We start from the raw sequence: 25,527 nt of genomic DNA on the forward strand, positions 1-25,527 counted from the left end.
TCGGAAATATACTCTTGTATTTTCAAAATATACTGTAATTCTGTATTTCTCGATTTTGATGTTCTATTTTATATTACTAGCTAGTTAGGAGTCTCCCCGCTAAAACAATAATATTATCAGATTTATCAATCAATTTTCTTGGGTTGATTGCTAATATATAAAAAATATATCGGTGAAGTATTTTTTGATTGAAGAATATGAATATCGATATATTGAAATCTCTGTGACAACCCTAATTTGTTTATTAACGAAGACATTGTTTACCGCGTGAATTTTAAAGTTGTATAAAAGTGCAAAAGAAAGCAAACCTATTCAAGAAATGCACAAATTTAATGTGTACCAAGTAACGAGTCTTGCTGTGAAGAATCTGAATATGTTACAATGTCAAAAGTAATGTGTCCCTGGAACCTCATGTAAGATTTGTAGTTATTATTTACTCCACTAAGCATATGTTAATAAAAACGATAGAGCAACGTCCATTCAACGATGGATGCATGATCCGTTATACTTTATCGTGTGTGCCAATTTTTGTTACATACATAAAGAAGTTTTACAGGTCCGTCGTTCGTCACGAAAATTGGCATGCCATTTATTACAGCTTATTTCGTACAGCCATTATTATAAAAAATGTATGCATATGCATTATGTGCAAGTTTCACCTATGCATATGTACATACATACATGTAAATATGTATTGTTCAAAATTGTACATTAGTTCTACATTATATACATTTGTAAATAAACTAAGCTGATAAAAAACAGTCGCAGTAGTGAAGTATGTACATTTGTATGTATGTACATGCATACATACGTACAAATGTATGTATGCATTAAATTTTCGTACATTTGAAATTGTGGATGCCACAGATTTGAACACAATTCATTGTTTATTTGCAATGTTTAAAATTCATGTTCATTTCTCCTTTTAGAGAATCCGAAGTTTCTATACAGGTATTAAGAAAGGAGACAGATGAGTACTTTTCGATTCTGTCCGAGAAGTCTTCAAGTTTGTTAAGCAGTGCCGACTGTCTTACAAAATCGAGTAACGCTGATCTGTCCAAAAAGGTAAGTACTGATATCAAGTCCACTTTGCAAATATTTTATCAAATTTAAATAATTTCATTATATTTTTAGATTGTAGAAAGACAACAAAGGCAGTGTGAGCACATTATTACAAATGTTACAAATGGAAGACAATAATAAATGCGTATGCCTCCGGGCTTAAGAAAATATTTGTTGGACTTGCAAAGTTGCACAAAGTCAAAAAGGGGATGGCTTAGGTAAGACTAGCTACACTTTGTGACTAAAGAATGAGCCCTAAATTGCCCTAATTAAATTGAATTCCTTTGAAAATACAAGGATATGCTGAATAGCTAGAAACGAATATGTTTCTTTCGTCCAAAATTACGAGGATGAAACCAGTCAGAACGATATTTTTGTGTGTTTGTTCAGACTGAATATGCTGCATAAGGTGGATATTGTTCTTGGTGCAAGCAACGTTGTCAAGAGGAAGTAAAGTAATGGAAAATGCATCGGTTATTGGACACGTTTCGCTTGAAGTTTTTGCGTTAACGAATTAGTTTTGTGCCCCACCCACCGTCGAAGGCCTTTCGAAGAAGAACATGATTCATATCTGTGAACGTTCTTAAATCTTAGGCATCTTTTGAAGAATTTCCAACTGCTTTATCACGTACTGTGGTAATGAAGATCATGCGCGAAATCAACAAAAAACTGTGGAGAAGCGCTCTATATATAGCGCTAAAGGGCAAGGGGCTGCATTGCGTTTTCTGCAGTGGTGGCAATGAGAGTCTTAAAAGTTCTAGCCGTGTTTGGTGCTCTGGCACTCGCCGATAGGGCAGCTTCCACGACCTGTCCGTACGCGAATAGTGACGAACTCGAACAGCATTCAACTTCAAGATTAAAGAGAAACTCGGGAAGTTTTCCTTTCGAAGTTCGTCCGGCGATCAGTGACTCAAGCTTGGACGCGTTGCTGAAGGAGTATCTACCGAAATACAATACCAATTCGGCCACTAGTCCCAGCAGATGGTCGCCCTCGTCGGGTTCTTCGAAGCCTGTAAGGTGTGGCACACCGCCGTCGAATTGCCTGAATGATACGAGCAACTTGCACTACCGAAGCATTGATGGATCATGCAACAGCTTGCTGTACCCCGAATACGGAATTGCTGTCTCTAGATACGGGCGCCTGCTGCCTCCGAAATACGTGAAACCGGTGCAGGCGTTACCCAATGCGCGGCTCATCTCCCTGTCACTGTATGGTGAACAAACGAGAAACGACAATTTCAGGACCATGGCGGCCATGCAGTGGGGCCAGTACGTGGCTCACGATATCAGTCAACTGTCGACCAGGGGTGCACCCAAAGACTGCTGTGCTGAGCCTCATCATCATCGCTGCCAGCCGATTGCTCTTCCGCGCGGTGGACCCATCGCATACAACACTGGAAAAACTTGCCTCCACTTTGCCAGCAGCGTGTCGGACGCGGACGCCATTTGCCCAAAGGACGGCGCACCATATCCCGAGAAGCTGACACTTTCCACCGCCTATCTCGATCTGTCATCTGTGTATGGAAATTCTCAACGTCAGAGTCGGAAAGTGCGCTTATTCAAGGGAGGTCTGCTTCGCACCAGCTACGTGAACGGTCAGCACTGGTTACCCGTGAGCCAGAACCAGAATGGTGAGTGCGGTGCCAGGAACGAGTGCTACATTATGGCAGATAGACGGAACCGCTTCTTACCCACCATCGCACTTCTGCAGACACTTTTTGTGCGTGAGCACAATCGATTGGCTGAGAACATAGCGATCCTGAATCCGCACTACAACGACGAGCGTCTCTACCAGGAAGCTCGCAAGATCAATATTGCGCAGTACCAGAAGATAACCTATAACGATTGGCTGCCCCTATATCTGGGACGCACCTACACTTATCTCAATGGTCTCATCTACCCGGCGGACCCTACTGAGTATGTCAATGACTACGACGAAAACGTGAATGCTGCTGTCTATGCTGAGTTCGCTTCGGCCGCTTTTCGTTACGCGCATACCCAGGTTCCCGGTTGGTTTTCGTAAGTCTTCGCGGTTCGTTTGTCGAGTTTACAAGTATGTTAACGAGAGTTGTTTGTGAAATTACAGACTTGTTGCTCCAAACCGCAGTTCCAACCAGACACTGCGCCTAAGTGACCATTTCGAGCGACCTGAGACCATTCGCTTGTTGGACTCCAGCGATAACTTTGATGCATTATTGAGAGGCTTGGCTACGCAGCTTCATAAACGTGCCGATGGGAGTATCGATCGGGAAATCAAACACTACTTCAATCGGAAGGAGTTCGAGGAATACGGCTCTGATCTCAAGTCAGTGGACATTCAACGTGCCCGAGACTTTGGGCTAGCTTCCTACAACGATGTCCGCGAGTTTTGCGGACTGCGGCGAGCCGTCGACTGGGCCGATTTGATCGCCGAGATACCGAGAGAGGTTGGTAATGTAATTCTTTACCTATGACTTGCATAATCAAATGTTCCATTGCCATGTAGAAAATCTCGCTGCTGAGAAAGCTGTATGCAACTCCCGATGATGTGGAGCTGAGTGTGGGTGGCTCGCTGGAATACCACGTCCCTGAAGCACTCTACGGGCCGACTCTGTTGTGCATTATTGGCAAACAATTTCTAAACACGCGTCGAGGGGACCGATTCTTCTTCGAACGAGATCACAGTGGTGGCTTCTCGCGCAGTAAGTTGCAGCTTCTGTAGGTTGATCAAAATTACATTCCTGACGCCAACATTTTGTTCACGCAGCGCAACTGGCGGAGATTCGTAAGGCAAGTCTGGCAAGTTTGTTCTGCAACAATGCGAATTATTTGCGCGACATCCAGCCGAACGTATTCGTATTTCCGAACTATCAGTAAGTTTACTCAAATACTTACTTTAGTCAAATAATCCGCAACCTTTTTCATTCCTCAATTTAGTAACTTGATCCTCAACTGCGATGAGCTACCACAAGTTGATCTCAGCAAGTGGCAAGATATGCACTAGAAAATCAAAGTTCCATATCTTTGAAATTCTATAAGGAGCGATTTATTTGTTTATGCACGTGCGACTTTTTAACTATTTTTTCCTGTTATACTTCAAACCATGTAAGGCTGCCGCACATTAATATAGCTATTAGAATAGCAACAATAAAGTTTATGACTACTAAAACTCGTACAGTTTTTATGAATGAAACGAAATAAATCGACTGTGTAGACTTTAGTAATGAGTCAGGAATACATTTAGGATCCAATTTCAATGCAATTTTTATTGCATCTAAGTGTTAACTCCTGGGATGAGCTGTCCGTTTGTTTTGCGAATGGAGGTACGGATCTTCTGGGGATACCGCTGGCAATAGGTACAGGAATGTTTTAGCAAGGATTTTCATTTGACTTTGGCAGAAAGATGAGCAACCTCATGATGACCAGTGTAGACCGGTTAGAGCAAGAACGTCTCCCATATAGCTTATGGGTGTGAACGCATTATTAAAAGCGCATAAATTACAAACGATAACATATAGATTTCTCCAGCTAATAATTCGGATCAGCTGGGGTATTTAGTATGTCGGATGGCTGTTTATGTAGCGATTAAAGTAGTCAGCTTTACGCCTTTTAATTACATCACTGTAAAGAAAGACGTACAATGTTCTACATACATACGATCCACATTGTACAATGTTCTACATACATACGATCCACATTGGGTACTGAATGTCTTTTTCGCTTTAACTGCTGCTTACATGTGAAGTTCGTCTTTAATCGGTTTCTTTTCTCCCATTCGCCGTAGCTGCCTGCCGCCGTCTCGCTCACGCTCTTGGACATTCGAGGCAAGGCATCTCTTATGCAATGTTTGTGGATAGCTGAGGCATAAAACCTTTGCACTTTCATTGACTTTGGGTTCGCGTTCTATTCGTGTTAATCATATGCAGGCGCGCGTCATGGAGTGTGAACAAGTTTATTGAAATACATAGCTAATTAGGAGACAAAGGGTTTATTCTCTGCAAATTGTTCCCTTTTTGGGCCACATTGTTGGAACGAGTCGTAAAGCCGAACAAAGTCCCACAATGAACAAGTTCTTCAAACATACTCAAATATGTACATAAATATGTACGGATAAACATTCAGAGGCGGTCGATATTATGAGTTGACAATCATTTACATATGTTAAAAGAATATTAAATGATAGCATCATTTGAACAGTTCGCAGATTTCGCTAGAGATTTGCGATGGAGATTTCTCAATGGACATGCCATAACGGTTCTATTCTACGGAATCTAGATTAATGAAAGTGATTTAAACAAAGTATTCATTAAATATATCGAGCTCCCATGGGGTATATAAGTGATGGATTAATCAGGGAAAGGCAGCAGATGCGCTTTAGCCATGAAGCTGTTCACAACGGTATTCTGCCTTAGTAAGTTATCCACCAACAGACAGACACCCAGTTCTTCCCCATCGACCTTTAAAATAGACAAATGAATAATAAATACCTGATATTTAGGCTTGGCTTTCAGCCTGGCGAGTGCAAAGAAAGCGGACCACGAGACCGGAAGACTAATCACAATCCAGTCTCCGGCACCAGCACCAGCACCGGCGCCACCGAGTGTTATTTATAAGCTCCCCCCGCAGCACTACTACCCGCCGCCACCACCACCTCCGCCACATCACTGCAACTGTCCGCCTGGCCCCCCCGGTCCTCCTGGCGCCCCAGGAGCGCCTGGCCCTGCCGGCACGCCGGGTGCACAAGGCCCACAGGGCGAAAAGGGTGACCGAGGTGAAAAAGGACAGAAAGGGCACTATGGCATGCCCGGCCCTCCAGGCGCCCCAGGAGCGCCCGGTCCACCCGGCAGACCATCATCAAACGATCATCATCATCACCATCCACCGCCAGCACCCAGTCCTAGTCCGATGCCGCAGCCGCCACCACATCACCACCATCCGCATCCGCATCCACACCCCCAACCACCAATAATAATTCCAATTCCTGTGCCACCGCCGCACAAGGGAGGTCACCACCACAAGGGATCTAAAGGCCCTCCCGGACCACCGGGACCGCCAGGTGAGTTAATTAAGTACATATCCGAAGAACTGATAAAAAGAGAAAACATAGAAAAATATTTGCAAAAATCTCGTGCATGGGTCACATTTGTGCTGATGCAAAAGCCAGAAGGAATCGTTTCGGACCCCATAGAACTAATCAGAATATTCCAATCCGAGGAGAGCCAAAGAGCCTTTTGCTGGTTTCTTAGAGATTTAATCTCAACATCAACTCAATTACTCAAGTGCTTTTGATAACATGTAAAATCGTTTTATCTACAGGAACGGGACCGCCTGGTCCGCCTGGACCACCTGGAGGTTCTCATCATCATCATCCACATCCTCATCCGCCGCCCCCCTATCCATACCCTCCAACGGTGCCATACCCGACACCACCGCAAATCCCATGGTTCCCTGTGCCTGTGCCTGTACCCTGGCCATCAAAGGGCCACAAAGGTGACAAGGGCCACAAAGGTGGCAAGGGCCACAACAAGGGAGGACACCACCACAACAAGGGTGATGACCATCATCATCATCATTATCCACCATCCCATTGGCCACATTATCCCCCCAGTGGAGGACATAAGGGACAACACCCTTACCCACCGTACGGTCATCCACACGGTCCCTCGCACGGAGGTGGGCACCATGGACATCCACAAGGTCCGTCACATGGAGGTGGGCACCATGGACATCCACAAGGTCCGTCACATGGAGGTGGACACAATGGACATCCACACGGTCCCTCGCATGGAGGTGGACACAATGGACATCCACACGGTCCGTCACATGGAGGTGGGCACCATGGACATCCACACGGTCCCTCGCATGGAGGTGGGCACAATGGACACCCACACGGTCCCTCGCATGGAGGTGGGCACAATGGACACCCACACGGTCCGCCACATGGAGGGCACAATGGGGATGATCACCACCATCACAACCACGGAGATGGCGAACATAATCATAACCACCCACATTCACCATCGCACCCGCACCCGCACCCGATGCCTGATCCAAGCAATCCGCACCATGGAGAACCAGATAACGATGGTGATCATCACCATCATCAGAGCAATCCTGACGGTCCCGACCACAGAGACAACGAAAGTGAAGAGCAATACCCGCGAGATGGCCTGGATGAAGCTGCTGAAGTAGAGGTAGAGGAAGAGGAAGCAGTAGTCGAGAATCTAATTGACGAAAGTGCACAGGAGTCGGCTGAGAACGAAGAATCTGTGAACATCGAACCGACTGAATACGAACAGCATACCGAGGATACTGGCTATATCAGCCATGAGAACAACACACTGGACCTTACGGACGATGCAACTGCCTCAGTCGAAGAACTGCCTGAGGAATTACCTCAACTGGTGTACGAAATTGCACCAAACAATGTTGAAATGGAGGGAGAGGAAGAGGTGATTGTGGAGCCCATGATAGAGGTCGAAAGCTTGAATGAAGAAGGCCAGTCCACAGAGTCTGATCCTGCGGAAGAGCGAAGCAGCAGACGACCAATTATCTTAGCCATAGGAACCCCACGAAACCCATTTCAGCTGTACGCATATGAACACTACAACTCATGAGCATGCAGAACATACGAAGGCTACCAAAATACAAATATAAAGAAATATTGACTGTATCATATTTGCATTGTGCATCCTGAATCTCTTTTGTTTGGGTATTGGTGTGGGATACCTATGCATCCTGCAGTCGATGCAGACCTAGCTGTTCATGCTGGTACTCAAAAACGCTTCTTTCTCCGATCTGCAAAGAAAAAAAGTTCATTTGAATTTGCCCCAGACAAGATGTGCCAGATACATAAGAGATACACCGAAATCCAAACCATTGTTACCGTAAAGAATTGTTGGAGGACTCTTATGAATTTCGCTAATCAAAGTCAATTCCTATGCATGTTTATTTTTGGATACCTAAATAGACAGATATATAAGATACGATCCCTTTGTGATCGTTACTATTTTTAGACCACAGAAACTGGAGCGAATGAACCTCAGTCTGAATATAGTTAAATGAATGATGAAGTGCGACAAATGTTCGTGGTTTTAATTATGCGGTCACATCGTCAATAACCGAGGGTATGTCTGTCTCTCCGTCTTGTTTGTCGCCTGGTACTCAGAGACTATAAGAGCTAGAGTTCATCAAGCTAACAAGTTTTAAAATTGTAATTAAATGGTAAAGGATTTATTTCTGTACATCAATTGGGGGAATATAATACAGGGCGATCATGTTAATGATCATTATACTGATTAGGCTAAAGGTGTTTGTTTATATTGAACTAGAGTATTAAAAGATTTGTCTTCCTGCTTCTTTCTCCGATCTGCAAAGAGAGGAGTTTTCAGCAAAGAGAGGATTAGGTGAGCGGAGAGAGCAAGATACTCTCTCCTCTCTCTCCTCATTTTTGCGGCTCAATATGAGCACAGAAATCCCACAGAAAAATACCAAAAAATATACGTAAATCTTAAATCATTTTCCGGGTGCGGTAACATTGTTTGTGTTTGCAAAGCAAAGCAAAGTAAAAAAAAATTAGGCGAGCGCGCGTGAAAAGAATTTGTGCGTTAAAAATTAACCAATTTTTAAGTGTTGACGCTGATGAAACCCACAGAAAATACCATAGAAAGTGGCTAAATCGTAGCATTCATCGACTGTTGATAAATGTGTGTGCTTACACGGCGCGCAAACCGCTGAAAATACGCTAACAAACGGCAACGGGCAGCCGTGCGAAAACGCGAGAAAAAAAATTGGGCGCCTTTTGTGAGAAGATTGTGTGTGTCGTCTGGCCTGGCTGTGGCACATTTCTTCACAATTTGCGCTTCTTCTTCACAGCCAGCAGCCCCAGCCAGCAGAGATTCGCGCGCGGGTGATAGACCGAGCAGTGAATTTATTAACTTAACTTATAATTGGTGCAATTAAATATTAATACATAAATAAACATGCCGATTTGCAAGCGGGAAGGCTTCGACCTGAATCAGAAGGAGGGCAAAAACGATACATTCCACGATAACGACTGGGTCTTCTGCTGCTACATCACCAATCGCATTTTCCGCGACTATGAGTAAGTACACCTCCCCATTGACCCATGCTCCAGGTCCAGGTCCAGGTCCTTTAGGAGCATCATTGCAAAGCGACGCCTCGGAACGGAACGCATGCAACCGACCGATATACGAACAGCGCACACACACACACAGGCATGCATAATGTGCGAAGTGTGTGTGTGTCGTCTGGTCCTGGGCCCGCGGGGCACAAACAACGCTGTCGGTGGCGGGCGTAAAGCGCGCGAACCAATTCTCAGCTGCCGCACGCTCCCAGCTGCTTTTTGCACAGAGTTGCCACACCACACGAAAAATAGGCGCGCATTTAACACTTAATTTGAAATCGAAATATCTCGAGCTGCCCAATACTGATATAAACATTATTTTACAAACAGAAACTACTTTCGCCACGTGATGGCCATCAATTCGACGGTGTGGCAATGTGAAGCAACCGGCCGCGACTGTCTTACGTACGAAGAGGCGCAGAAAAGCGAACGCGCTGCCCTCAAGAAAATGGAACAATTCAAACAGAGCCTTCGCGCGCCCGTGCTGCTCGTGGTGGAACATGCACGCCAGTCGGCGGTGAAGACACTCAACCTGATGGTGGCCAAATTCCTGCGCAAACGTTACTTCATCAACGAGGAGGTGAGCGTGACGACCAAAAAGAACGCCTCCTATGTGGTGGTGGCCATACAGCCAGGCAAGGGCAAGCCGCTGCCCAGCAATGACATCTACGAGGACACGGACGCGCTCCAGTATCGCCTGCGTGCAGCCGAGGGCGATGCCAGCACAGAGATCATCGTGCCCTACGAGCAGATACGACGACAGCGTCTCGAGTTCAATATGGAAAATCTGGGCATGTTCATCAAGAATAATGTCACGAGGGTGGACGGCATACTCCGCCCGAAGCCGGAGGCCTACAAACAGTACGTAACAGATGCTGGCGTGAGCTTTGCGAGCATTTTCATTGGCAAAATGCCGCGCTACTCCCCCTCGAAGATCAAGCGACCCGAGCCCAAAGAGGCTGCAGGCAAGAAGCAATCAACGCTGAACAAATACATTGTTTCGGATGTGTCCGAGGAGTCGGCCGCGAAGGCTAAGGAGAAAGCCAAAGCCAGTGCCAAGCAGCTGGCGGAGGAAATGGAGCGCGTGCGCCTGGAGAAGGCCGCGAAGCTGGCGCTGCTGGAGCGCGAGAAGGCCGAGAAGAAGGCGCAGCTGATGGAGCGCGTGGAGTTCGAGTGCAACAATCTGCTGACCAAAACGGACGATCTCGAGCGCTGCGATCAGCGTGTGCTGCCGCGCTACAAGCCAATTGTGACGCTGCTGCCGGAGCAGCTGCTCGGCGATGCCTTCATGATGCGCGAATTTATGCACACGTACTCCGGCCTGCTGTCTGGCGTGGAGGTGTTCCGGCAGAACCTGAGCTTCTACGAGATGACGCGAGCGTTGAGTGCACGCGAGGTGGCTGGCCCACTGTCGGACATCATTCTGGTGCTGCTGGGCACCGTTTTTGATCTGCAAAAGGAGGAGGAGGATGAGTGCGCCGTCAGCTACATGCTCGGCCGCTACACAGCGCCCAGTGAGCCGTACATCAGCATGAGCCATGCCACGCGCAGCCACTACTACGCCAAGCGGCATTTTTCCTTTAAGATCAACGAACTGCCGCTGGATGCGCTGACGCTGAGCGAAGTGCTGCGCCTGCATCTGCTCAGCTCGGGCGCGATTGTCAACGAGAAGGCCGAGAAGTGGCGCATTATGTACCGCAATGGCTATGCCTCACGCGAAGATCCCGGCCTGGAGTTGCGCCTGCAGCACGCGCACATCCTCCACAGCCTCAGGAACTCGCCGATCTATCAGTTGAGCTTCCCCGACATCATGTGCGTCATACGCTGCCTCATGTCGCAGATTCTGACGTACTCGGGCACCATCAATCTGATTGAGGAGCGCATGGAGCAGACGGCCAAGGCCAAGGTGGAGCTGCGCACGCTCATACAGCTGGAGAATCGCCGTCTGGCTGCGCTGGAGATGAGCAAGAGGAAGCTGACCCACGAGCACCACTTGGCCTGCAGCGCGGAGGAGCTGAAGAATGATCCGGGGAAAAAGCAAACGCTGCTGGAGAAGCTCAACAAGGGCATTGCGGAGCTGCACGCCAAGTCGGACACGCAGCACAAGAAGCACGAGCAGCAGGTGATGGCTTTGCACACTCAGTTGTTCAATTTCCTGGTGTTCCTGGGCATGGATCGCTGCTATCGGAAGTACTACGTGCTGGAGTCCATGCCGGGCATCTTTGTGGAGCATTCCCCCGACAGCCTCGACACCTGTCTGTCGCAGCCGCCGCTGAACAAACCCCAGGCGGAGATTAGCAACCAAGCGCAGCTGCCCAAGAGCCGCAAGGAGCTGCGCCTGTACCTGCTGAAGCTCTATGGCGAGGAAAAGTCGCGCAAGCGTGCCAAGCAATCGCTGGAGAACAAGGAGAACCAGGAGCATCGCATCAACGGCGATGCCGAGCCTATGGAGGTGCTGGCGGAGGCAGAGCCCCTCGAGGATCCCACACCGCACGAGCTGCTCATGTGCAGCGGCGATCGACGCAGCTGCAGTGTCCACAACGAGAGTCAGGCGCAGTCCGAGCGCCAGCGTTGGTCGTACATCTACAAAGCGGAGGACATAGACGAGCTGCTCAAGAGCCTGAACCCGCTGGGGATTCGCGAGTCGGGACTGCTGGAGGAGATCAACGGGCTGCGCACGCTCATCGAGCAGCATGTGAGCACCTGCCCCGTGGAGATGCTCACGCTGGAGAGCGAGCAGCAGCGCAAGAAATTCCTCAGCACCATGTACACGGAAACGCAGCGAAAGTATGCGGAGGCCAACTTTCGGCTGGCCGAGGGCACAGACTTGAATCGTGTGATGCAGCTGCATCTGGTGGATCGCCTGCTGCAGTTCGAGATTGATATTTACACGGGGGATTTGGGCAGATTGAAGGTCAAGGATATGGACAAGTGGCGGAACGACCTGGTCGAGGGCAAATACGATCCGCAGGTCAAGCTGCAGTGGGGTCCCGGCGGCAAGCTGGAGAACCTAGTGGCTTCAGGCTCCGACAATGAGTCGCACGAGGACTACGAGGATGAGGAGAAGGGCGCCGTAACCGTGGGTAAATATGCCACAAAGCCGTACCGAGATCCGGGACAGTATTTGGACGTGGAGCCTGCCGACGAGGAGCGACAGGAGACGGAGACGGAGACGCTGCATGCCGAAGTGCGCAACATGGCTGGCGCCTTGCTGCAGGTGGAACAGGCCATTGGCAGGCGTTTCCTGAAGCCGCCCTACGGCATGAAGAAGTGGGACCCCAAGCAGGATGTCCTCAAGCAGGAGTGTGAGGCGCGACTGCATCAATGGGAGGTGTCCCTCATGGAGAGCACCAGCTATGCGCAGCTCTTTCTGCACTTCAACATGCTGCACGACTGCATCCAGTGGATTCGCTCCACGAACAAGTCGCTGTGCAAGGTGTGCCGTAGGGGCAGCGATCCCGACAAGATGCTGCTCTGCGATGAGTGCAACGGCGGCACGCACATGTTCTGCATGAAGCCCAAGATGCGCTCCGTGCCCAAGGGTCATTGGTACTGCAATGAGTGCGTCAAGAATCTCGGCCTGAAGAACGCAAACGATGAGAAGGAGAAGAAAACGGCGGCACAGCGCAAGCGCAAGTTCATTGTGGAAGATGATGATGAAGAGGAGCCCGACGAGGAGGAGGAGGAGCTGGAAGACGATGACGAAGAGGAGGAGCAGGAAGAGGCGGAAGAGGAGGAAGAAGAGCTTGCCACAGATGACAAAAGCGAAACTTCCACACACTCCTCCTCAAAGCCCAATGGTCGACCTGCGCGACGTCCCCGTGGGCGTCCCAGCAAACAGAAGCGACTAACAGCCAAAGAAATACGAGCAGCTGTCGAGGATGAAGACGAGGAAACAGCTGGCGATGAGGAGGAGGCGAGCGAACCGCTGGACAGTGAGGCGGGCGAAGAGGTATCCGGCGATGAGGATGTCAACGGCGAGGAAGATGAAGAAGCGTAGGTCTTTGATGGACTTCTTAATCCCAAACAAATGTTAAACTTTTCTTTGTTTCTTCTCTATTTTTTCTTTGCTTTTTCTTTGTTTTTTCTAACCCTAGCGACGATGAGAAAGTGTGTCAGGTGTGCTTCTACGATGGCAGCGAAATACGCTGCGTTCGCTGCAGTTTCTACTATCATTTGGAGTGCGCACAGCTGAAGCGACAGCCACGCGCGGATTTTGTGTGCAAAAAGTGCAAGGCCACAGAGACGCAGCGGCCGAGACGTCGTCATAGCAATGGTAGGTGCAGGAGGAGCAACGGCTAAGGTGAATTTACTAACAAGGTGACATTCTCCGCTGTAAATTCACCTTGGGTCGGGGTGTGGATCTTGGCTAAGTTGCTAACAGCGCTAGAAAGGAATAGAGATAGACAGAGCCCTGTGGCCTGTGGTGAAGCTCCCTTTTAATCACAGTTCTCCCTCTCTTTGCTCCACAGTCAACGGCCACGATGATGATGACGATGACCAAGATGAACCGCACGCCAAACGCTCACGCTCCTCACGCAACTCCTTGCGCATCTCGCTGGACAAATCCGCGCGACACAGTGCCAGCAACAACAATAACAATAGCAGCAGCACCAACAACAACAATCATCGACGCAGCGGGCGACGCATGAATGACAACTTGCCGCTGAACAGCGCCGCGCTGTACGATCTGCTGGAGCAGATTATGAAGCACAAGGCCGCTTGGCCATTTCTGCGGCCCGTGCTGACATCGGAGGTGCCCGACTATCATCAGATTATCAAGACGCCCATGGATTTGGCCAAGGTTAAGTCCAAGCTGAACATGGGCGAATATCAGCTGAACGAGGAGGTGCTCAGCGATATACAGTTGGTGTTTCGTAATTGCGATCTCTACAATGTAGAGGGCAATGAGATATACGAGTGAGTAGCGAGGAGAACCCCTTGATTTTTGTGATTTTTTACTGAAACTTTTCCCTTGCAGCGCCGGCTGTCAGCTGGAGAAATTCGTGATTGAGCGTTGCAGGGACATGCAGCTGCCGTTCAGGCCCAGTGACATGAACGATTCCATTTGCTGAGCATCTCAATTTGCTGATCTCTCTCCCCTGTCTAGCGTTCGTGTGCGTTAATTAATTCTTTAGCTTACTTCAGGCACACACATTCGGCGACATTCTAGGTTTAAGCACTGACAAAATTCACCTTTTGGCAGTCACTTAATGTAGATAATTAGTTAATAGCTATCGTATATGTATGTCCTATGTTTAGTCTACGCATTTACGTTAATCTAAGACTAAGGATTAGGCCTGTCCCTTCTTCACCCATAAGCGTTCATTTTTATTACTTTTTCGAAGACAATTTGTATTCTAGTTTATTTCGTAAATTACACAAATTCCACACACTAAACAATAAAAAAATGAAGTGAAAAATTAAAATTTAAATCATACAAATTACAGTTACAGAACCTGAACTGAACCCTGAACTGTTTTCGTTATTTTTCATTATTTTTGCTTGTTCGATTTTTCGGTTTTCATTTTGGGTTTTTCTCCATTTACTTTTATAGTTTTTCTTTTAAGTCTTAAATCACATTTAACAACGTTCAAATTTGTATATTTTGTTCTTCTTTGATTAAACATAACTTAGACGCTACGCATACTATATTTATATTTATATTATAATTATTATTATAATTATATATAAAAAAAAACGCAGTTACAAAATGTTTCTTTCACTTGCTAAAAACTCGCCCTGGAGTTTTTTTATATATGTAAAAAAAGGAATACAAGTTGTGGCTGTTTTATGTTTAATTTTTATAACTATTAAGTTTTTAATACTTTCTCAGAAAGCTATGCCAGAAAAAATAACGAACAAAAAAAAAATATTAAAATTTTTTTTTTTGTGTGTGAGTTTTTGGAGATCTGCTCTGTTGGATCATCAGTTTGTGTGGTTTAAAATTTAGTTTTCGTTTTGCAACGAACTGGACGATGATGTGGTGGAGGCGGAGGATGATTCTGTGTTGCATATGTCCATGGCAGCCACGGACTCAGCCGCTCCAGCTGCTGCCTTGTGATTGTTATTGGATGCCAGTTGATTGTTGTTGTTGGTTTCAATTGCCACCAGCAACGGACACGAGCTGGATGAGCTGTGCGTTTCGGAGAGCTGAGCCTCCATGGAGGTCATGGATGTGGTTGATGTGGAGTCGTCGTCGGAAGCAGCATCAGTCGAAGCATCAGTCGATGAGGCATCTTCCGCCTCCTCCTCCTCCTCCTCCGCTTCATCTGTATCATTCGATTCGTACTCCTCCTCAATGCTGTCATCGCTGGGACGATCGCGCGCAGCATTGCGACGCCGCTTGCGGCTGTCCAAGTGCAAGCGCAGCAACTTTCTTTTGCGCCTAATCTGTGCATAGTTGATGTGCAGCGTTTCTGCAGAGGGAACGAGAGAGAGTGCAAAGCAAACATAAGTGGAAAAGCACAATTCATGGGCATATTGCGGGTCAAGTGTCAACAGTGTGGCGCGCAGACACTTGCCAATAATTGTGGGTACGCCCCCGAGCTGTCACACCAAATTCCTGACACTAAGCAAACATCTGGGGCAGGACTGGGACCGCGTCTATTGTTAGGCCTCGCACAATCTCGGCTCTCAGTTACACGGACAATGTCGACGACTCTGCAGCTAATTATGTTGACCCTGGTGGGCGGCCAAGCCAATCAAGTGGCCAACTACAGTCAGGTGCTGCTGCCCATACTCAGCCAGCTGGAGGGTCGCCTGGAGCTGCATTTGCGAGGAGTTCAGCATGGGGATGACGACTTTGTGCAGTTGCTGCTGCGACGGGGGGAATACTCTTTAAGTATCAGTCGCTCAATGCAGCTGGACAGCCATGTGGCACATCACATTCTAATGCTGGAGGATGTGCTGCAAATGCGGAAGGTTCTGCCACATCTAAGCAACAGAGGCGGCTTCTACCTGCTGGCAATGGAGCGAACTACACCTGAGCAGGATCCCCAGCTGCTGCAGTTTATGTCTGACGTTTGGCAGCAGCACAAACACAGTCAAATCTACTATCTACAGCTGCAGAGCGGCCGATTGCTGCTGCACAATCCCTTCAGCCAGCGCATCGTGCAGGTGACTGACCCACAGGCCTATGCGCGCATCTATCAGAATCTTCATGGCTATCCGCTGAGCATCTACATCTTCGATTCGGTTTACTCCGCTGTTAGTGGCGATGGCGCAACCAAACGGATACTCAGCGTCACGGGCGCCGATGCCAAGCTGGCCAAAACGGTGGCCAAGCAGCTGAACTTTACCCCCGACTACCTCTGGCCGGATGATGAGTACTTTGGGTGAGTCTATCAACGCACCAAGACCCCATTTAATTGTGTTCCTTCCTACCCACAGTGGCCGTCGTGCGGATGGCTCTTACAGCGGTGGCGTCGGACGTGCCCATCGCCATGAGGTGGACATAATCTTTGCGGGTTTCTTCATCAAGGATTACCTCACCACGGACATTCAGTTCAGCGCCGCCGTCTACATGGATGACTTGTGTTTGTTTGTGCAAAAGGCTCAGCGCATTCCGCAGTCGATTCTCCCGCTGTTTGCGGTTCACGTGGATGTTTGGCTGTGCTTCCTGCTGGTGGGTCTCGCGGGCACCTGCTGCTGGCTCTGTTTGAGGGCATTGAATCGAGTCCTGCACATCCCTCGCATTCCCAGCAGCAATCCCAAGGTTGAGCGTTGGTTGAGCGGCGCTCTGCGCATCTTCATTGACACTTGGGTGGTTTGGGTGCGCGTGAATATTGGCCGCTTTCCGCCCTTCCACTCGGAGCGCATCTTTGTGGCCTCGTTGTGCCTCGTCAGCGTCATCTTTGGCGCCCTGCTGGAGTCCAGTCTGGCCACCGTCTACATTCGTCCGCTGTACTATCGGGATGTGAATACCCTGGAGGAATTGGATGCCACCGGCAAGAACATCTACATCAAGCATCCAGCCTTCAAGGATGATCTCTTCTATGGCCACGACTCTGCGGTTTATCGCCGGCTGGATGCCAAGATGCTGCTGGTGGCCGAGGGCGAGGAGCGGCTCATCGAGATGGTCTCGCGGCAGGGCAAATTCGCGGGTGTCACGCGCTCCGCCAGCCTGCAGCTGAACGACATTCGGTACGTGATGACCAAGAAGGTGCACAAGATACCCGAATGCCCCAAGAGCTATCACATTGGCTACGTGCTGCCCCGCCCATCGCCGTACTTGGAGCAGCTGAATCACGTGGTGCTGCGCCTTGTGGCTGGCGGACTCATGCAGCTGTGGACGGGCGAGACGAAGGAGCGCGCCAAGTGGAGCATTCAGCGTTTCCCCGACTATCTGGCACAGCTGGACGTGGGCCGCTGGAAGGTGCTGACTCTGTCCGACGTGCAGCTGGCTTTCTATGCCCTGACCATTGGCTGCCTCTTGGCTGCCTGCGTTTGTCTACTCGAAATGTATTTGGGCAAACAATAAATAAAACTCACCTGGCGTGTGCTGGGGGATAGCCTGGAGGGGACTGCGTGAGAGTTGATCGAACGAACGGCGGGCTGCAGCCTCCGCCGAGGTAGTGGGCAGCTCTTCGTCCCCAAACAGCCGGTGTGTCTCGTCCAGCCAGTCGCTGATGCGCGCCTGGGTGGCCGCCTGCTTCTGCTCGCCGTTGAGCCGCGCCAGCAGCTGGTCCACGCTGCGCTGCTGCCCACCCGTGCCCTTGACAGCCATCTGGAGCAGCGCACGGCGCTTCTTGGCAATCAAGTAGAAAATGCGATTGGGGTGCGTCTGCCAGCTGAGCTCGCTGACATTGGGCGTAACGTCCTCGTTGTCGGGGGGCTCCTCCTCCGAGGCGGGAGATAGCGAACTGCCAAGCGCCTCGCTGCGCTCCGACGATGTGCTGGATGAGGAGCTGTCGCTGTTCGTGTGATTGCCATTGGTGTTCCACGACTCCAGCTCACGCTGCACCAACGTGTCGAAAAAGGCGAGCATGACCTGATCCTCATCCGTGTCGCAGGAGCTAAAGTCCTGTATGACATGATCCGTGGTGCTGTTGTGCAGCGTGCGGCTGCAGTAGGGCTTGCTCGAGGGGGACATGAGAGAGCCCTCCCAGCCGTGTTGGGCAAAGGGACTCCAGAGCTGCAGGGTAGAGACATTTAAACAGAGAAAACTTTGAGGACAAAACGCACCTTAATAACCTTCTCCACGCCGGATGAAGCCAGCAGGCAGCGCTGTCGATTGAAGCGCACCTGATTGACCACCGAACGATGGCCCGTGAGGATGACAGGCGGCGTGTCAATCCATTGATTTTTGGCATCCACTAAGGGGAAGAGTTTGAGCATTAATTCTTTGTCGATTCTCATCTCTTTTCCCACTCACAATCCACACCATCCAGTCGCCATATAAACATGTTAAAGTTATCCGAACCGGACACCACCATCTCATCCTGCGGCCCCGCAAAGCTGCAGCTCTTCATGGTGCACGAGTTGAAGTATTCATCGTGATAGAACGTGCCCACGGGCTCCGGGGAGCTGGGACTGAACAATATGGGCGGCAGACGACGGTGTAGGGTGAGCAGCAGACTGCCGCTGCAATTGAAGCGCACACTCATGCAGCTGGGCGACTCCGTGATGTAGTTGTACTGGCACAAGGGACTGCAAGGAGTAGAGAAATGTGTGTCAGAAAGATCTTCGACTCCCCTTTGTCCGCTTACTGTTTGTGTTGGCGCAAATCCCAGAGCATGGCTCCGCGCTTGGCATTGGCTGTGGCCAGAAAGTTGCCATTCAACGGATGAAACTCCACAGCATTGAAGGGCGAACGAAATTTGGCCACCGTCAGCGGTTCGTAGTTGCCCAAGCGCAGGTCATAGAACAGCACTTCGCCGCTTTCCGTGGCCACGCTGAACAGATGAACGCTGGTGCGGTCCACGCTGAGGCCATAGACGGGTCCCTCGTGCGAAAAGTAGTTCAAGAGTTTGCCGCTGGAAAGGCAAGAAGAATGAGTGCAAAAAACGTTACAGCTGAGGCTTCAACCTACGTGGCTAGATCATGTTGTATGACCAAATCATCATTGCCACCGGAGAACACATGAGAATTGAGTGTGTCAAAGCCCAGGCAGAAGATGTTGCTGGTGTGCGTCTCGTTCATGACTTGGGGACGACCCAGCGCGGTGACAACCTCCTGGTCAATGTTCCACAGCAGCACGCGCTTGTCGTCGCCACCTGAGAGGGGTATAAATAATGTTATAGAAATCCTTTCTTGCTAGCAACAGGTGTTGCTCGGCACTCACCTGAGGCAAGGAACTGTCCACCGTTGCTAAACTCCAGCGCATTGACACACCCATAGTGGCCGGTCAGATTGCGCTGGTAGAGATTCTCCGCGGCGCTGAAACGCTGCCGGAATATGCCAGCCGACAGTTGGCCAGCCAACAGATTGTTCTCCCGCAGCCGCAGGCTCACATCCAGATTGAGGCACTCCACAGCGCGGCTGCCTCGTGCGTAGTTCATCCTAGAAGTTGGTTGCTCAAATTTTTCACTCCACACAACAAGCGACAGAGAGAGAGGGAGAGTCGCAGAGACACAGAGAGAGCAGGAGGAGAGCGGACACTTGGAACAGTTAGACCAGACGGACACCAGTGTGTGTGTCGGGACACTAGTGTGTCTTCAGGCTGTGCGACATTTTCGCTATTTTTTCACTATTTCCTGCAGAAACAACAACTTGCTGGGCTGCTGGAGGTGGGGTAGGAAATTTGAGGCTGCCTGGCCGTACTGCGGTGTAAGGTGTAGGTCGGGACTTCGAATCCCAGGAACTGTGTGTTATTTTTTCGCACTAACATTCAACGGCGATTGGATTTCATCAGCTGCAACGATTCCCCTCCGATCGGAGCTCTAATATTTTGTGCTGGCTAGCAATTTTCACAACGCAAAGACACCCGCAACTCGCCGCGACTGGTCTCAATCAGCAGTGGAAATATATGCCCTAATCAAAATGAAAACATTAAGTATACAAGCCGAGGCGAAGAAACCAGCTGTTCGCTCAGCCAGCGACAGTGGGGCGAGATGGCTGGCAAAGCGCACACAATTTTGAGCCGCGCTAACGATATAACTGTCGTGCCTGCGCGCTCTCTTTGTCTCTTTCTGTGTAGGGATTGATGTTAATGTAATTGGAGAACCATTACAGGGTTTTATAGTTAAGAACAGGCTTAAATGGGGTGCACGTATTGCAGCTGTGCATGGTTGAAATATGACTAAAGCTGTTGCACTTACTTGATCTCGTTTTACGGCACTCCAAATCGCTTTTGCTGTGTGTGACTTAATACAATATCGCTCGGCCTTCCTTTCTTTATAATTATTGAGCTAAAAACAATTGCAGGACCACTATAGGGTTTTACAGTCAAGCATAGGCGTAAGTTGGTTGCACGTGGTGCAGCTGTGCATGGTTCAAATTTGACTACAACTGTGGCACTTGCTCGCGTTGTGCGCCTTTCGACACGGTTTGTTGTATGATAAATGATTAAACTATTGCTAAAGTAATGTTTGATTCCTCTGCTTTTCTTGCTTGCTGTATAATTATTGATGTACATTCAATTGAAGCAGCTAAACACGATCCAACGGGGCCTGGCGTGCACGTTCAGCTGTGAATGGTCAAAATTCGGGTAAGCCGTTTGCACTCACCCACTCTGCAGCTATCGTTGTCCCACTCTCCCGCGCTCGTTGTTTTTCAATTGTTAAAACTATCGCTTGGTTCCTGAGCCACGTTTGGCTATGAATATGTATTTTGAGGTTAAAATCGTTATATTTGTATATGTGTATCATGAGTTGCTTTGTTTCGGAATTCTCTCACTTTTAGAGTAACCTTTGATACGAGTTGGAACCTAGACTTAACCCAACTCAGTTCTAAACTGATGTTAGTGGAACGTACATCGAGTAAATTCAAATTTTTTTATTTTAATATTTTTGGTTATATTTTTTTATTGACGTTTAAAATGGCAAATGAACTTGCAACAATCAGTGAGCAGGCAGAGCTGGCTAGCAACTTGATGGGGGAGGGGAAGTTAATTCCCGGTAAGAAATTCACTTGCTACGAGCACAAGAGCTTGTGGCTCACTCGCTACTCTACTTTACAGATTTACTGGGGAATATACTCGAAAATGATAGTTCCTGCCAGAGCGGCGAGTACGTGCGCGGGCTCCATGATCGGCTGAGGCAGTGCGTCCGACGTAACAACGAGAACATCCAAGAGTCGGTGAAGCTGCTGAAGGAGCTGTCCGAATTGAGCGACAACACGCTGACCACCAGCAGCAATACCCCTAAAATAAAGCATCTGATTCGGAACTTTGAGACGATTGGAGGTGCCAGTCCGGACTTGGGCAAGCAGTCCACTGACATGCTGGAGATGCGCAGCCTATTGCTCAAGTTTAAAACGCTCAACGACGAGGACTTGCTGCGTGACTGCCTGATGACCTTCAAGTGTGCCAAGGAGAAGTTTGAAAAGCTGCAAACTTGCCTTGAAAATATGTGCGGCGCTCCAACCGAGTGCGCGCGTCCCGTTCCAGCGGCAAAGAAGTTATCGCCCAGCAACAGCGTTAGTCCCAGTCTGCGCGAGAAGATTTTGGCCTTCAACAAGGCGCTGGGTGATGGCCGTGAGACGTCCAAGTACTTCATGGACTGCTTCAGCAGCCGCTGCAGCTTCCACGATCCCATGCCAGAGACTTCCGTGGAGGAGATGAAGCCACCGATGCAGCCATGGTCACGCACCAACTCTGGCTACGAGGGCGACATTGAGAGCGAAGTGGAGCAAGCCAAACAGACCAGCGGCCAAGTTGATTGATTTTGCCTGAAGCATTTGTGGCTAAATTTACACATTTCGGCGAGAGTAGAATAAATAGCGAACTAATGGCAGAATCAGTAGAAACTGATTGAAGGGTACACTTTGTGGCTATTCAGCTTCATCTGAAGCGAGAACTGACATCCCATGGAACAGCTTTTAGTTGCCACATCTTGGCAAATGAAAACTCTTCAGGTTCAGGAACTTAATACGTATACTATTGTCTTCATTGTGACGATATAAGTAGAAATACATATCTGAAAAATATCACACTAAAACTACAGTAAAAAAACATCTATAAAAATCACGATTCATCCCTGGGATATCCACTTCATGCAATGTCCCTGCCTCAGCAAGTCATCTCCGCCGCCTGGAACATGTTCGTATAGTTGATGGCAAAGAAGATCGAGACAGCGCCAATGGTGGAGCCCAGCTGGGTGATGGAACCCACCCAGACCAGTGACTGGCCACCCTGGGCGCGCATCACAGTCGTAATGCCCAGCTTGGTGTAGCTGACAATGCCCAGAAGTAGGGTCCAGGCTGCGACGACCAGCACAGCGCCGAAACTATGATCGTAGAACGGCGGATAGGGACTGAGAGCAGCCGTGGTGAAGACATAGCTGGTGAGCAATGCGGCGATGATAGAGAGCACCGTGATGAGGCGCAGCGAGGTAAAATGCAGGAACATGGCCATGAAGCAAGCCACCGGATTGGCAATCACGCTGAGAGTGGCAGCCAGATGATAGGCGCGTGAGCCATACGGAGCGCTCGAGTAGGACTGGATGCTGCCAAACATTCCATTGCTGAACAGGGAGATGGCTCCGATGAGCAGCAACAGGTAGGTGTACTGGCCGCGTGTCAGCTTCTCCGCTGGCGACTGATTGTCCGCCTCGCCGTACACGTACTTGTTGCCCTCGCTGACGGTCACCTTGGCGTACTCCGTCCTGGCCAGCGGCAGTGCGTTGAGCAGCGTGTAGCCAATGTAGCTGGCCACCATCAGGCCGAACAGGATGAGAAAGAAGACTTTGGTGTCAAAGTGCGGCGGCACCTTCTGCTGCTCGAAGATCTCCTCGCCGCTCTCCGTGACGTTGACCAGCACGCACTGCGAGGTCTCGCCAATGCCCTGGATAAGCGCCGTGACACTCGGCAGCAGGCCGCTCAGTCCCTCGCCAATGAAGTACGTGACCATGTACTGCTCCTTGAAGCGTCCCATGTACGGCATGAACAGCACCGAGCTGGTGCAGGCATTCAGAGCCGTGAAAATGGTCAGCACCAGCAGTGCCACGCTGTGATCCACACCGTTCACCTGAGCCGTGCGATTGTAGAAGAAGGCCGTGAGCAGGCAGGAGATGGCGCCCACCAGCAGTACGCCGTGTATGGTCCAGCCATCATTGAGCTTGCGCGGGGAGTACTTCTGTATGGCCGTGTAGAGCAGCGGCCCGAGGTTTCCTATCTGCACCATCACACTGAGGTACGAGGGCAGACTCCAGCCCTCGGGCGCCTCGTCCACCAGCAGCGGCAGCTGTATGAAGGTGCCATTAACGCCCAGCCAGGTGCCGATGCCAAAGAATATGGCCAGCAGATCGACAATCAGGCTGCGATTCTTCAGCGCAGAGCAGTACTTCTGTTCCATCTTCTTGTGAATGGTGCGCCAGGTGAGGAATACACTTAGCTCGCTCTCGCTGGGCTCGGCGACGGCGCATCTGGAAGGAGAAGAGTACGAAGTAGATTAGATTACTTTGGTTCGTGCTTGCAACATTGTTGGGCACATTTTATGTGGCCTCATTAAGAATTCTCACAGCGATTATCACTAGGAGTCATCCATGTCTGTCTGTTGAGGTTTTATCTTCAGTTTCTACAATAATTTCTGTGTCTGCAGCAGCCATAAGCTGTTCCAATTTGGCAAAGTCTCAGCGCTATTTCTGATCGAATCACAGACACAATGGCTCGATAAGTGTAGCCGAAATAAATAACCATAAATGACATATTTGATTGCAAATGGAATGCCGCGCAGTATATCTTAGAGCTGAAGCCACACACGACTCAGATAAGCTTTACAAAATCATTATCAAGTCCAAGCAAACGGCATCAGGCTGTACATTATGTCCGTGTCTTTTGCCGAAGAGATAACCCGAACGCGATTATGGTTTCTGCGGTTAATGTTCTTCCACTTGGAGTCCACACAAGTGGGTACACCCGACCAAAATTAATTCCACTTTCGATTGGATATATCTTTGGGCCTAATCTAGCATTGAAGTGGATACTCAATTGATGTGCAATTGGTCACATCCAATGCTAATCTGTTAATTCAATTAGCCTGTGGGCATTACTATCTGCACGTACGTTCGAGTATCTGGCTGTGGAAGATAAGAATCTAAATTGGAATCGGAACCCATTCATGGACCCCACAACGTAGCGACGACGTCACGGGCTTGCTTTCGTTCCCGTAATTAGCATAACTCCCATGGAAAGAGTTGCGGTAGAGCGCGAGCGAGCGAGAGAAAGCACTTGGAGCTTTAAGCTCGTCTGAAACTGGTTTCTGCTCACATTGAGGTACACAAAATTACAGCTAATCGTACGCTTACCTGGCGAAATCGGAAGGAACCGCACTGGGGTCGTCCAACGTTGAGATCACGCCGTAGACTGGCCCGGACTGGCTGGCGTTGCCGACTCCAGACCTGCTCTGGTAGCCGCTCATATTGTCAGGCCTTTTCTCTGGTACTCTTCGAATGGATTTATGATCTGCTGTGACGATGGCCAGATTAGATTTCAGCCAATGTTGTAGTACTATGGGATGCAATGGGTTTCAGCAGCTCGAAAATGCCAGTGCCTGCAAAACAATCGCATCAATCGAGGCACTCTTCGAGAAGCGTGGCTTAATTGGACCCACGGGCACAACTGTCGATCGGCAGGGCAGCGGAGTCTGAAAAAGCTTTCCCCCAATTGGAAACTGCGGCCGCTTCTCTTGATTAATGACTGTGATTCGATCTGGTGCGAATATATATGTACATGAATGTAGATACTTGTAGACGAAGTCAAAGTTCCACTTTGTGCCCTTGCCAGAAAAAGTCTTTTCCAATTTCAGGGCTCCGTTACGCAATGTGCGTGTGGCGGCAGGAGTCGGCTGATGAGGATGGTGCGAAATGCAGAGGATTCTGTATGCTAACTGCCGGGATGAAGCGCGTCCAGCGTTGGCGGATTGTTTTGTCCATTTGAAAACCTCAGAACTCGGCAAAAGCCAATTCGATCGAAGCGTCGCAAAATAACAAACAAGTGGAGAATAAAATAGCTTGACTGTGCCGAACAGCTGTTTTCGTTGCCGTCGGCACAAAAAAAAACGTTGAGAGCGGCAGCACGTGTATCGAAGAGAGCAAGCGCACGAAACGAAAGAGAGTGGGCACACACATGCATAGACTCACACACAGAATACGCTTTCGGGTAGTATTTACAGTTTTTGAAGAGCTTTGCAATGAAGAGAACCGTTTGGAGTTGTTGCTTCCATGTTCTTTCGGGTATCC

The 25,527-nt window shown here is 49.3% G+C and overlaps 7 protein-coding genes across 8 annotated transcripts; 5 read left to right on the plus strand and 2 right to left on the minus strand.

Annotated features, from left to right (window-relative positions):
- Positions 1-184: 184 nt before the first annotated feature.
- On the plus strand, positions 185-22,039 carry LOC117897995. 2 transcript variants are annotated; one of them, XM_034807121.1, is made up of 3 exons: positions 185-194; positions 21,154-21,246; positions 21,309-22,039. In XM_034807121.1, the coding sequence occupies exons 2-3, from the start codon at positions 21,168-21,170 to the stop codon at positions 22,010-22,012; spliced, it is 783 nt and encodes a 260-aa protein (XP_034663012.1). In that variant the 5' UTR covers positions 185-194; positions 21,154-21,167; the 3' UTR covers positions 22,013-22,039. The 2 variants fall into 2 exon arrangements, with proteins under 2 accessions (XP_034663012.1, XP_034663011.1); XM_034807120.1 differs by lacking the exon at positions 185-194 and having other exon boundaries at positions 21,140-21,246.
- Positions 1,775-4,210, plus strand: LOC117897989 (peroxidase). The gene is made up of 5 exons (XM_034807114.1): positions 1,775-3,081; positions 3,149-3,488; positions 3,548-3,743; positions 3,809-3,914; positions 3,979-4,210. Exons 1-5 carry the CDS (start codon positions 1,802-1,804, stop codon positions 4,043-4,045), a joined length of 1,989 nt encoding a protein of 662 aa, XP_034663005.1. The 5' UTR covers positions 1,775-1,801; the 3' UTR covers positions 4,046-4,210.
- Positions 4,828-7,690, plus strand: LOC117897990 (basic salivary proline-rich protein 2). Its single transcript, XM_034807115.1, has 3 exons — positions 4,828-5,452; positions 5,540-6,097; positions 6,358-7,690. The coding sequence occupies exons 1-3, from the start codon at positions 5,422-5,424 to the stop codon at positions 7,656-7,658; spliced, it is 1,890 nt and encodes a 629-aa protein (XP_034663006.1). The 5' UTR covers positions 4,828-5,421; the 3' UTR covers positions 7,659-7,690.
- Positions 8,606-14,625, plus strand: LOC117897987 (bromodomain adjacent to zinc finger domain protein 1A). Its single transcript, XM_034807111.1, has 5 exons — positions 8,606-9,145; positions 9,518-13,183; positions 13,285-13,463; positions 13,660-14,107; positions 14,169-14,625. The coding sequence occupies exons 1-5, from the start codon at positions 9,024-9,026 to the stop codon at positions 14,260-14,262; spliced, it is 4,509 nt and encodes a 1,502-aa protein (XP_034663002.1). The 5' UTR covers positions 8,606-9,023; the 3' UTR covers positions 14,263-14,625.
- On the minus strand, positions 15,081-20,643 carry LOC117897988 (DDB1- and CUL4-associated factor 5). Its single transcript, XM_034807113.1, has 8 exons — positions 20,449-20,643; positions 19,473-19,690; positions 19,221-19,404; positions 18,898-19,164; positions 18,564-18,838; positions 18,374-18,504; positions 17,681-18,323; positions 15,081-15,606 (listed from the first exon to the last, which is right to left on the minus strand). The coding sequence occupies exons 2-8, from the start codon at positions 19,687-19,689 to the stop codon at positions 15,137-15,139; spliced, it is 2,187 nt and encodes a 728-aa protein (XP_034663004.1). The 5' UTR covers position 19,690; positions 20,449-20,643; the 3' UTR covers positions 15,081-15,136.
- Positions 15,839-17,669, plus strand: LOC117898560. The gene is made up of 2 exons (XM_034808045.1): positions 15,839-16,524; positions 16,580-17,669. The coding sequence occupies exons 1-2, from the start codon at positions 15,839-15,841 to the stop codon at positions 17,667-17,669; spliced, it is 1,776 nt and encodes a 591-aa protein (XP_034663936.1).
- Positions 22,040-22,195: 156 nt separating the features above from the next.
- LOC117897992 (solute carrier family 52, riboflavin transporter, member 3-A) lies at positions 22,196-25,301 on the minus strand. The gene is made up of 2 exons (XM_034807118.1): positions 24,595-25,301; positions 22,196-23,712 (listed from the first exon to the last, which is right to left on the minus strand). The coding sequence occupies exons 1-2, from the start codon at positions 24,705-24,707 to the stop codon at positions 22,359-22,361; spliced, it is 1,467 nt and encodes a 488-aa protein (XP_034663009.1). The 5' UTR covers positions 24,708-25,301; the 3' UTR covers positions 22,196-22,358.
- Positions 25,302-25,527: the final 226 nt, after the last annotated feature.

Source organism: Drosophila subobscura, chromosome O (assembly GCF_008121235.1).
Source record: "Drosophila subobscura isolate 14011-0131.10 chromosome O, UCBerk_Dsub_1.0, whole genome shotgun sequence".
In the NCBI taxonomy this organism is placed as follows: domain Eukaryota; kingdom Metazoa; phylum Arthropoda; class Insecta; order Diptera; family Drosophilidae; genus Drosophila; species Drosophila subobscura.

Bases quoted from the DNA above. Each gene is read 5' to 3' on its own strand.
- LOC117898560 (XM_034808045.1), top strand. From the start codon at position 15,839: ATGTCGACGACTCTGCAGCTAATTATGTTGACCCTGGTGGGCGGCCAA. The intron at 16,525-16,579 runs GTGAGTCTATCA...TCCTACCCACAG, and splicing joins CCGGATGATGAGTACTTTGG to TGGCCGTCGTGCGGATGGCT.
- LOC117897987 (XM_034807111.1), top strand. From the start codon at position 9,024: ATGCCGATTTGCAAGCGGGAAGGCTTCGACCTGAATCAGAAGGAGGGC. The intron at 9,146-9,517 runs GTAAGTACACCT...TTTTACAAACAG, and splicing joins CGCATTTTCCGCGACTATGA to AAACTACTTTCGCCACGTGA. The intron at 13,464-13,659 runs GTAGGTGCAGGA...TTTGCTCCACAG, and splicing joins GAGACGTCGTCATAGCAATG to TCAACGGCCACGATGATGAT.
- LOC117897988 (XM_034807113.1), bottom strand. From the start codon at position 19,689: ATGAACTACGCACGAGGCAGCCGCGCTGTGGAGTGCCTCAATCTGGAT. The intron at 18,839-18,897 runs GTAAGCGGACAA...TACTCCTTGCAG, and splicing joins GATTTGCGCCAACACAAACA to TCCCTTGTGCCAGTACAACT. The intron at 15,607-17,680 runs GTGAGTTTTATT...TTCCCTCTGCAG, and splicing joins TATCCCCCAGCACACGCCAG to AAACGCTGCACATCAACTAT.
- LOC117897995 (XM_034807121.1), top strand. From the start codon at position 21,168: ATGGCAAATGAACTTGCAACAATCAGTGAGCAGGCAGAGCTGGCTAGC. The intron at 21,247-21,308 runs GTAAGAAATTCA...TCTACTTTACAG, and splicing joins GGAGGGGAAGTTAATTCCCG to ATTTACTGGGGAATATACTC.
- LOC117897989 (XM_034807114.1), top strand. From the start codon at position 1,802: ATGAGAGTCTTAAAAGTTCTAGCCGTGTTTGGTGCTCTGGCACTCGCC. The intron at 3,082-3,148 runs GTAAGTCTTCGC...GTGAAATTACAG, and splicing joins CAGGTTCCCGGTTGGTTTTC to ACTTGTTGCTCCAAACCGCA. The intron at 3,744-3,808 runs GTAAGTTGCAGC...TTGTTCACGCAG, and splicing joins CAGTGGTGGCTTCTCGCGCA to CGCAACTGGCGGAGATTCGT.
- LOC117897992 (XM_034807118.1), bottom strand. From the start codon at position 24,707: ATGAGCGGCTACCAGAGCAGGTCTGGAGTCGGCAACGCCAGCCAGTCC. The intron at 23,713-24,594 runs GTAAGCGTACGA...TTCTCCTTCCAG, and splicing joins GTTCCTTCCGATTTCGCCAG to ATGCGCCGTCGCCGAGCCCA.
- LOC117897990 (XM_034807115.1), top strand. From the start codon at position 5,422: ATGAAGCTGTTCACAACGGTATTCTGCCTTA. The intron at 5,453-5,539 runs GTAAGTTATCCA...CCTGATATTTAG, and splicing joins CACAACGGTATTCTGCCTTA to GCTTGGCTTTCAGCCTGGCG. The intron at 6,098-6,357 runs GTGAGTTAATTA...TTTTATCTACAG, and splicing joins CGGACCACCGGGACCGCCAG to GAACGGGACCGCCTGGTCCG.